Source organism: Triturus cristatus, chromosome 12, assembly GCF_964204655.1.
Source record: "Triturus cristatus chromosome 12, aTriCri1.1, whole genome shotgun sequence".
In the NCBI taxonomy this organism is placed as follows: domain Eukaryota; kingdom Metazoa; phylum Chordata; class Amphibia; order Caudata; family Salamandridae; genus Triturus; species Triturus cristatus.
In genome coordinates this window covers 163,529,113-163,540,961 of record NC_140595.1, presented here as the reverse complement: position 1 = coordinate 163,540,961, position 11,849 = coordinate 163,529,113, and the positions used below count along the sequence as shown (strand labels likewise).

General features: G+C 39.4%; 1 protein-coding gene across 3 annotated transcripts in view; it reads left to right on the top strand.

The window, feature by feature from the left end:
* Positions 1-991: 991 nt before the first annotated feature.
* The window catches only part of LRRC71 (leucine rich repeat containing 71), a 382,267-nt gene continuing 371,409 nt past the window's right edge, over positions 992-11,849 (top strand). For all 3 annotated transcript variants that reach the window (XM_085640082.1, XM_085640080.1, XM_085640079.1), the window contains exon 1: positions 992-1,381. In XM_085640082.1, the coding sequence (XP_085496208.1) occupies positions 1,356-1,381 (26 nt within the window). In that variant the 5' untranslated portion in view covers positions 992-1,355. The remainder of the gene's footprint in view (positions 1,382-11,849) is intronic.

The window sequence follows — 11,849 nt, the reverse complement described above, 5'->3', positions numbered from 1 at the left end:
ACTGAAGACAATGCACCAACAATGGCGGCCGATGGGGATCGACCTTTGACCCAAACTTGTCAGTGCTTCGTTTGTGTCTCTCCCCGCTTTAATTGTGCCATCCGTGATTGATGTCACAGATCCCAAGCAGACACCATCCAATAAAAGGTGATTGTTATGGGTTCAGGACTACTAAATAGATCTGTTATTTTCTTCTTCTCACAGGAAGACCCCTTAAAAGAGCACCACGCACACTTGTTGTATCCCCCCTCGTTGTAGACCCTTATCTACAGTTTGTCACTAACCTGTTTGCAACAATACAACAGACATGTTATGCTGTGTTTTGCGAAGCGCTGTGACACCTTCGGGTAAAGTCCGCGCGATATAAAAACGCATTGAAAAAAATAGCCTTATCTCTATAGCGCTTGGCCGTGGCTGTAGCACTATAAATCCGTAATGCCTTGGTGAGAACACTTCCCTTCCTTTGGGGTATCTTGCATCATGCCCTCTGTGTACACATCCGTCTCAGGCAGCGCCTCTCACCCAGCCACGGCCTCCTCCCTTGTCACTTCTGCCTGTCTTTAATCAGTAACCCAAGACCGCATTCTCCTGGCCTGGGCTTTGTTATGACGCCGACGAGCTGCTCCCTGTGAATGGTGAACAGAGGTGGTGAAAGGGCTTCAGTGCTCGGAGGGGGGTGATGGACACCGAACTCGAGCCGCCCCCTCTTCACCCCGCTTACCATAGCTATGGTCTCATTCCTGACTTCCACCCCAGGGAGGCGAGCTGGCGAGGACGTGAACACCCTGCTGCGGGGAGGGCAGGGGATACTCACCCAAAACCACTGTTCCGGGGTTGGGCTGGTGGTATGCTTCGAAGTTTGGGTGGTCCGCTTCAGCACAGGGAGATTTCAGTGGTAGCCACCGATCATGCACACGACAAAACTGATGCTAACATTCTTCAGCTTGGACTACACTGGGCAGAATGTCCTATAGAAAATAATTTTAAAAAACCTTATCAAAGTGCTCAGGAGAAGGATGTGTAGCGGCCCTGCTCCTCCGATCCAGATTTCACCACCTCTGGTCACACAACTTGGACATCAATGAGTTTGAGAAATTGACTAAAACCCTGGAATACAGAACTGCGTCGAACCACTAGAAGCCATGTGAATTTTCATCAATATAACAAGTTTTTGGATTGATACATTTTCATGTTCTCACAAATGAGCTTTTGTCTGGTGTGCAATTCGTCTTAACCACAATATTTCTGGAGATCTGTAAACCATGGACCGACTTTTGGGACTTTAAAAGGAATCATCTTAACTTCTTTGGGAGCAAAGCTTTTGATTGGTGAGTGATCATCGGCAGAGGGAAGGCATGGCCTCAGCAGCCAAGTGGCAAAGGTGAGCAAGGCAATATCTGCCTCATTGCTAGCTGTTATTAATGTAGGGAAATATGAATGTCTTGACTATTGGAGTCTATGATTGAGAAAACCGCTCAGACCAAAGCATACTGAAATGTCTGTTATTAAATAAACTTTGCTCATGCTTTTTACACAATCACACCATTAAAACAAAGTAGTCAATAAATTGAAAATTACTATGGACATTCGCATAGGGTCACTGAACCTAAAAAGTGCGGGATCGTGCTTTAGAATTTGAATACTCGTCTTTTCTTGATGACTTGAATATGGGGTGAAAGTCTACATAGAATGCTGAAGATGGACTACGTAGGGCGTAAATGCATATGTGCATAGTTTCCTCTGAGATGCACATTACATCGGACAATTTTTCCAAATTATTTACTCTACATAATTTCGAGTTTTTTTCAAATAGATGTGGCAGTGTGAGTTGTTTCACGTATCACTGCCGTTGTCCAAACTATTCCTATTTCAAATGAAGTACAGATTGTGGGTATTTTGGGGCTAATCAAATCTACAAGAGTTCAATAAATCTGATTATTCTGGTGGCAAAGCTGCTGAAAAGATCAGAAGTGGTTGAAGGTGGCGCACATCACACACGTGGGGCTTTTATAAGGAAATTGGGGGAAACTGCCAATATTTAATGACTTGAATACTTTCTTGATTGTGACAGCAGTTATCTTTGTTCAAGCTCAAAACAAACAGGCTAAGGGGGTTGTTTGTTTGCAAATCTTTTGCCTACATAGCCCGCGTCTCTGGAACTCACTCCCCAGTGCGTTACGTATGTGCCCTGACTTGCTTAAATTCAGAAAACTACTGAAAACAAAACTCTTTTAAAGTATGAATACCTAACTACTTTCTCGCTTCTTTTCGCTGTAAGCGCGGAGATACCCCTGCTGGGGTGAGTCCAGCACTTTATAAATCCCACCTGTATTCATTCATTCATTCATTCCTGCAATTTAGTGGAAGATACCACTGAAGTGGGTATCAGTACCACATCTGCCATGTATGCCTTTACCATCAACTCAAATCGAAGGTTGAATCGACTCAAACCAGGGGATCTACTCCGTCAAACTGTTATAGCGTGGACATTTTTTTTAAGTCCTGCGGTATTTACTAAGCACAGAAGTTATATTTGTAGATCCAGCAATGTGCAGACTGGATTGGGAGCACAATAAAAGGAAATGGATGAGTGACATTAACCCTTGCGGTCAGTGGCTGCACGCAGTGCTTTTAAACTGTCTATGCCTACAACTTTGCCAGTTCACTGTCCGGCTTCAGGAGTACCTTATGAAAGGTGCACATGATATTTCTGCTGGTATGGATCTATGCTTGTCAGTTACCAGTGCTCCACCATAGTATCAATACTTCAGTATGACTTGAGGAAGGTGGCCCCACAAATCATTGTGCAGAAAAGTCACTGCTAACACGACTCTGGAGTGGGCGAAAGTGTTTACTTTTACAAATTACAGCCTATTCTTTGCTGAGTGGTTTACCATTGTGGCCAATATAGGATATGCCTCGATACTGTTTTACAGGTATGCTGCTTCCACCCGTCAAAGAGCTGGTGTATCTTAGAATGAATAGTTTGTAATTGTGTAATAACTTGGGATGAGTTTACGAAGTTAGGATTTTGTTTTACATTGTTTCTAACAAATGTAATTGATGAATTTCAGCTTTTGGTTTGTTTGGGAATAGTGGAGTCTAGAAATGGATTCACAACCTTTTTGAACAATATGATGTTGTAAAAAGCATTTTTATAATCAGTTATAATATTTTCAAAAACGCATTTCAAAATTAAGGGCATCATTGTGAGTTTGGTGGGGGTAATGCATCTACCAAATAATGAACAGATGTACCACCGCCGATAGATCTAACAGGATTAGTGCTGCCGATTCGCCCTCATCCAAGATAAACTTTAGTTCATCAGTGGCCTTAATGAGGGCTGCCTCGGTGCTGTGTTTCGATCTGAACCCAACTTGAGTGGGATCGAGACAGTTATACTCTTTGATGAGCTGACTTAGCTGGGTATTCCTAATCTTTTTGATAATTTTGAAGGGAAAGGGGAGTCTGAAGACGGGACGATAATTAGCCGGATCTTCTGGGTCAAGAATAGGTTTTTTTAACATCGGGAGACTGGACGCCCTTTTCCAAGAAACGGGTAAGATACTGTGGCATCACAGCTTCCTAGCAACTATTACTATGGTTATGGCTGCTGTGTGTCCTCGAGTGTGTGTTCTAGATCTTAGAGAAGACAGTTACAGATAACGCATCGTGATGAGAAGATGTACCTGCTTGCTCTGCAATAAATATACTTCAATCTACTAATAATGACTGGAGCATCTTTACAATTTGGCAACTTCGGAAGGGATATGAATTTATGAAGAACCTACACGTTTTCATTTTCACTCCAGAGGAACTTTAATAAAAAAAATTAAAAAACGGAACACGCTTACACGAAAACAGTCAATTTAACAGTAATCGGTGGCGGTTTGAAACTTTGCAGAAACTTTAAACGGACATCTTCTTCCTTTTATAGTGGTAACTGTGAGTTTATTTGTCAAATAAATTAACTCTACGGTGATATGCACACCAGTTATAATTGTGCATACATTAACTCGTTTTAACCGATCTTACATTCAATTCTTGTTGTTACATACAGTCTTGACTTTTGATGCCTTATCGAATTTTGATGCCTTGAGTATATACTTACAATTCATTAGGCCTTATTGCAACATTTTACAGCCTAGTTATATAATAGTAATTTACACAGTGGAAGTACATTATATTTAGTATTGCATTCAAATCACATTTTGGAATGGCTACTCAGGGTAATGGTTTAGTCTCTCCCGTTCCATTTCTGGTTCGTCCTGGTGAATGTCGATTGAAATGGTTAGACTGGAAAGAATACTTTCTCAATTATTTATCCGCTCTAGAAGAGGAGAGTGAGGATGAATTTTCTGCATCCAGGAAAAAGAAAATGTTATTGTATAGTTAAGAACCTGAAGGTTCTAGAATTTATTATTATTAGATGGAAAAGAAAGCAAGATCTGGGGGTAATGTATTTTTGGAAGCTTTAGAAGATCTTGATGCACATTACCAACCTACTGTTTGTGTAGGAATCAACAGGTACACATTTTTTCAAAGGAAACAGCATAAATCAGAATCTGTTGAAGATAATGTCTTCTTTGAAGAAGTTATCTATTAATTGTGAATTTGGCAACTTGCATGATAGTTCATCAGAGATCAATTAGTTATGCATTCCAATAACGCAGCCATCCAAGAAAAACTTTGGGTTTGTGGAGACGCACCGTTGAATGAAATTATTGCCATAGTCAAGAAAGGAGAAATGTCAAAAAGTTGTGCACAAGTTGCACTTAAAAGTAATGAAGAGAGCAATGTTGTTAGTAAAGTTATTAGTAACATAAATGATAAAATAAATTGACAAACGGAATTACAAAGAAGTCAATAAGAAAAGTACTACTTTTAAAAGAAATTACCAAGATGAAAAACAACTTACATGTTACAGATGTGGGTACAAAGGACATAATACAAATGAAAAATAGTGTCCTGCCTTGAAATCCAGATGTGGTTATTGTGGTATTATGGGTCATTTTACAAAAGCCTGTAGAAGAAGAATTAAGAAAGGTAACAAAAAGTAGTGGGATGTATAGATGACAAAGTTGAAGAACAAGTTTAGAATGGAAACTCATCTAGTGATGACAGCATATTATGCATATATGACATAAATGATGATGAAAACATTGTATTAAATGTCAGTGGCTCAGGCAAGAAAAAAACAATTTGTGATATAAACATAGGTGGAGTTGATTTGCAAATCGTACCTGACTGAGGCTCACCGTACACTATTATACAACATAGTGTATGGGAAAGCAAATTTGCAAATGTTCTTGAGTTAAAATTAAAACCTTCTGTCATACAACCTGTAGGAAGCGCGGTATCCATAGGAAAAGGAAACACGGACCAGGAAGGTGAAGAAAGACGTGAAGTTTATTAGCACGTCTGCATACAACCAGTTCAAGCCTAGAATTACGTTTCAACCCCCAAACGCTCATACCCAACCTTCTACCATGTTTCAAAGCTAAACATTCCTTCCACAACACGAGTCAGTCACGAGCTGGAATGCAGAACTCCGCTCGTGACTACTCGTGACAAGTAAACACGTTCCCAACACACCTCCCCCCCTTAAAAAAAAACAACAAAAAAAACAATATAACAACAGTAAGAATAAACATCACAAATAATACTTTAAAATAGCTTACAAGATTAATTCATGACAAAGTCTTTGTACCTAGCAGGAAGGCGATGAGTGCGCCCAATTCTTGAATTATCAGAAACAGAACTGGAAGGAGATAAATCCTCATGGTCATTATTATGCTCCAAATCCAGAAATACATTACTGGTGTGATCATCTTGGTGAGTAGTAACACCCTTAAACAAGGAAACCCTGTTTAAATTCCAGACAGAGCCACCATCAACTCTGACAGCGTCTTAAATGTTTCAATTACCTTTCTTGGACATGACCAAATAGACAACCCTTTACTTACACCTTCTTTTTTCTTTATGCGAACCAAATCTCCTACCTTGATCACCTGTTTGGTTAATGAGCCCAATTTCCTTTCCATCTCACCTTTCATTTTAGCTTTGTATGATCCTACTCTTCGTTGCACTGCTTCATAATCCACTTTAAAAAAATCACTGAGCCCCTTTCTGTTCTTCTTCATCCACCAAGGAATTAAATTAGTGCTAGGTTTACGCCCTCTTAACAGTTCAAAAGGACTGACTAAGGTAACAGAGTTTGGAGAGGTCCTGTATGCTAACAACATGGATTGCAAAGCATTCTGCCAATTCAAACCACCCTTAACTGACAATTGAATAGCCTCTTTAACCACACGATTGAATCTCTCCACTTGACCATTCGCTTGAGGATGGAAAACAGCAATCTTATTGTGAGTAATCCCACATTTAATGAGAAAATCTTCCATTTCTTTGCTAATAAATTGTGGCCCATTGTCAGTTACAATTTCTTGAGGAATGCCTTCCCTACAAAATACTTCATCTAAGAATTCAATGACACTCTGAGAGGTAACTTCCTTTACCATTTTAACTTCCGGCCATTTGGAATAGTAGTCAATAAGTACTATTCCAAAAGCTTCGTGCTTAGGTAAAATATTGAAGGGACCAATGATATCTAACCCAAGTTTACACCAAGGACCAAGCGGAAATTCTACAGGATGAGGTTCAGGACGTAAAGCCACAGCTGACTTGTCACTGTTGGAGCAATAAACACACGAACGTACAAAATGATCAACTGATGCATCAATGCTTGGCCACCAAAAGGATTCCTTGACACGTCTCCTGGTAAATGAAATCCCTAAATGCCCTTCATGAGCGATTCCGAGAATTGTATTCCTGAGAGAAAAAGGAGGAATAATCTTGTCACCCCTCAACACCAAACCATTTTCGACAGCTAGTTCTTCTTGAACCTTAGAGAAACCCATCATATCTCCAGATAACTTCCTCTGATCAGGCCAACCTTGAAACACATACTTCTTGACATTAATTAACTCAGAATCTTTTTCCATTTCTTGCAAGCAAATGTTTTCTTGCAAACCAACATGTTTACCAAACACTAAGTTCATATCACCCATGGTAAACGCTACTTCACAATCATCATCTTTGATTTTGTCTGGTAATGCCGTGGGTGGAATTAATCTGGACATGCAATCAGCATGTACATTGGCTTTACCCTGGACATATTCAATTTGAAATTGGAAAGACTGTAATCTCGAAGCCAGTCTTGCAAGACGTGCAGACACAGTACGTCCACCACCTGGTGCCATTAAATAAACAAGCGGCTTATGATCGGTTTTAATGGTAAATTTAGTACCCCACAAAAAGGTTCTGAAATGTTCAGCTCCCCAAACACAAGCCAAAAGTTCCCTCTCTATAACTGAGTAATGTTTTTCTGCATCTCTCAAAGCTCTTGAAGCATATGCTACAACCCATTCTTTACCATTGCCTCTTTGTAAAAGAACACCACCTAACCCAGTACTGCTGGCATCCACCATGATAATACATTGTTTGCCACACATTAAAGGTTTAAGACACGGGGCTTTCACTATGAAATCCTTTAAATCTTGAAACGCTTTAGACATATCTGTGGTCCAAATGAATTTTGCATTTTTCTTTAATAAACACCTAAATGGGTCTACTTTAGGTGCAAAATCTGGTATGAATTTGGCAAAGAATTCTATGAGACCCAAAAAAGCTACAAGTTGTTCTTTAGACACAGGTGTGGGAGCATTTACAATACTCTCAATATGATTCCGTTTGGGTTTGATTCCATTTCCACTTATTGTATGTCCTAAATATTCTACTTCTTTTTCTTTGATCTTACATTTATCAAGACGAAGGGTCAGACCTTTTTGAGCCAAAGCAGCAATTACACTTATTAAATTTGAATCATGTTCCTCATTATTTTTACCATAAACAAGGATGTCATCCTGAAATGCTATCGCTCCATTTAATCCCTCCAAAGTATCTCTCATAAGTCTCTGAAACACTGATGCTGCGCTAGCAAGGCCAAAAGGCATGCGGCAATACCTGTAAAGCCCTTCGAGTGTGATGAAAGCGGTGATATTTTTAGATTCTTCAGAGAGGACCACTTGGTGATAAGCACTAGCTAAATCAATGCAGGAAAACACCTGAGCCCCTGCTAGGGTGGAAACCATCTCATGGAGATTAGGTAAAGGATGAGCATCCACCCAAATTGGGTTATTTACACTGCGAAGGTCCACACATAACCTAAGCTCACCTGAAGACTTAACCGAAATCACAATGGGAGAAACCCAAGGTGATGACTCAATAGGCTCAATAATGTTCTTACTACATAGCTCCGTGAGCATGTCCTTCAATTTGCCCCCGTAAGTGAGAGGAACATTTCTCACTCTGTGGCGCACAGGAACTACATTTTCTTGTAAACTGATGACATGTTCAAACCCTTTGTATCTTCCCAACTTTCCACTAAAAACCTCGGGAAAAGATCCTTTCAATCTATTTACAAATTGAGGATCTTGATTGTGATTAATACTGCAGGCATCTACTACGTAGACAGGGGGGTCAGCTCTGGGATCAATTTTAATTCCTAATTGGTGTTGGTGGGGCCATCCTAAAAGTGACAAACCTGATCTTGCTACATATACCTTCCCAAAAGTGTGACGACCGGAAAATGTTAAGTTTGTGCAAAAAAACCCAACCAGGTCAATTTTGTGTCCAGTATATCCACCAGGAGATACATCAGGTGGAGACAAAACCATTGTTGGCCAATTGTTACGAAAAATATTTAGCGAAATAATGGTGTACCAAGCACAAGAATCTACAAAAAATTCTAAATCAATGTCACCTACAGTAATGAAACATGAAGGAAACGTATTACCCTCACCCCCGTCACACATGTTAATAACCGTGTTGACTACATGCTCATTATCATCTCCTGGATCATCGTTATCATCATACATGTAATTGACTTTTCTAGGAATTGATTTACAAAATTTCCCAAAATGACCCTTCTTATTACATTTTGTACAAACTCTCCCTATGGCAGGACAATTCTTAAAATCAGCTAAGTGGCTGTCACTCCCACATCTGTAACAAAGTAGTGGATAAGTGTTTTTTTCGTATTTTTTACTTTTGGCTTTACCATCAACTTTTATCGGCTTGTCAGTCTTTTGTGGAAAATGTTTCCTTTGTTTATCGGAATCTTTAGTAACATTGAATACATCATTTTTGTCACTTCCTCTAATTTCTTTTACGAATTTTTCAGAATATTCAATTGATTTCGCAATATCAATAGCATTGTTTAATGACATGTCTGATGTGGTTCAAAGACGCTCCTGCACTTTCTTATTGTTTGTCCTCATTAAAATTTGATCTCGTAACACTTGTTCATAACAAATATGCTCAAAATCACAAGTGATAGCCAAAGATCTTAGAGCTGATACGAAATCTTCAATGGGTTCCTCATCTTTTTGCTTCCGTGAATAAAATATAAATCTTTCCATTACAATGGTTTTTTTTTTTCCGTATCGCAAGTTCAGTTGTGAAGATGCATAATCATACACGTTAATATTGCCAGGATTAATCAGTGCAGGTAAGCTTTTAAATTCTTTCAATGCAATCCCACCTAAACAGTGTTTCAAAAGCGAGAGTTTCCTCTCTGGTTCACATTCCTCACCCTCTAACACTTCTACATATGCTAAGAACACAGGTTCCCATATTTCCCAAGACATGGGAGGATCACCAGGAGCAGTTAGAAATGATGGAGGAGGAACAATGCCAGACATGGCGAAAAAAAAAAAATAATAATAATAATAATAATTAAAGAAAGAAAAAAAATATATAACAGCTATATTAAATAACGTTGTGACTGTATTAGCACAAACCAAAACAAGTCATATAAGAACAATTGGATCTAGGAGTAGTCACAATATGAATGACACACGGTGTGCGTGTCACCAAAATAGTAAATATTACCCTATAAGCTGCTTTCCATGTAAGCGAACCACAGTATGTATTCTTATTTACTGTTGCCAGGAAACGATGCAGAAGGATCGTCTAATGCGTCCTCATCAAAGAAATGTGTATACGAGTAGTTGCCAGGAAACAACTCCAATGCACATATATTGACGCGCTGCGTTAAAATCAGCGTGCGTCCTTGTACACAGGATGTGTACTCCGGTTGTTGCCAGGAAACAAGAGAGATCTCCCCTATGTATGTTGACGCGCTGCGCTCACGTCAGCATGCGTCCCTCATACGCTTCACAACGATGACAAAGTTTGCTCCTCCAGGATTCTAACCATGACGATGATGGCTTGCCGGTAGGATCCTTGAGCAGAAAGGTACAAGGAAAAACGTATAGAAGTAAGGGAATTGCTTTTCCGTCTTCCTTTCACGGTTCCCGGGTCCCTTAAATAAAAATAAAATCCTTCCGAATGAGATCGTAGCTTCCCAGGAGAAAAAAAAAAAATATATATTCCGGATTGGATTTAAATATGGTTCCACATCCCGCTCGTCGCCAGTGTAGGAAGCGCGGTATCCATAGGAAAAGGAAACACGGACCAGGAAGGTGAAGAAAGACGTGAAGTTTATTAGCACGTCTGCATACAACCAGTTCAAGCCTAGAATAACGTTTCAACCCCCAAACGCTCATACCCAACCTTCTACCATGTTTCAAAGCTAAACATTCCTTCCACAACACGAGTCAGTCACGAGCTGGAATGCAGAACTCCGCTCGTGACTACTCGTGACAAGTAAACACGTTCCCAACACAACCAGTAACCTTCACTGGTGAAAAGATACCTATGGTAGGTTATGTAGATCTTGAATTCAAGTTTAAAGACAGAAATGCTATGGGTAAATTATATGTTGCAGAAAAAGGACCATCTGTATTAGGATGGATTGATCAAGGAGAACTTGGAATCATCCTTAATCCTAAAATGGATGACCAAGTTATGCTTTTAACCAAACAGATGACAATCTTGTTAAGGATATTGTAAAACAGTTTCCCAGTGTCTTTTCTGGCAATGTGGGAAAACTGAGTGGTTTTGCACATAAAATTGTACTTAAAGACAATGCTGTACCAGTTTAGAATTGATGAATTATTAGCCAAAACCAAAGGGATTAAGTGGTTTTCGACAATAGACCTGACATCTGCACACCATCAAATTCAGTTACGCGACAGCAGCAGAAGCTTAACAGCTTTCATAACTCCTTTTGGATGTTATCATTTTGTACGTATGCCCTTCGGCTTAGCTTCTGCTGCTGCCGTGTTTCAATGATTAATGCGCAAATTGTTTAAAGGATTAAAAGGTATGACGTACTTCCAAGATGACATACTCATTATGGGTCACAACGAGCATGATGAAAGATTAAAGAATGTTCTTCGCATTTTATCGGAGAAAGGATTAACAGCCGAATTTAAAAAACGTAAATTCAGGATGAAATCTGTAAAGTACTTTGGACACGAAGTAAGTGGGGAAGGGATTTCTCCAAAAAAGAAGTTGATTGAAGTCATTGAAAATGCACCAGTACCCAAGTCAAAAGATGAGTTAAGGTCATTTCTTGGTATGGCTGAATTCTACTCTAAATTTGTATGGAATTTTGCCAAAAAGACTTACAACTTAAGACAATTACTTAAATTAAAAAAAGAGTTCACATGGAACAAAGAACTTGAAGAAGATTTCATGAAAATAAAAAATGATCTTATCTCAACTTTTCCTCTCCAAGCCTTTGACAACCTTGCACAAAGTATTATCACCACAGATGCGAGTGGAAAAGGTTTAGGAGCAGTTTTATCCCAAATTGACGACAGTGGGCAAGAAGTAACTATAGCCTTTGCTTCTCGATCATTATCCCCAACAGAGGAAAG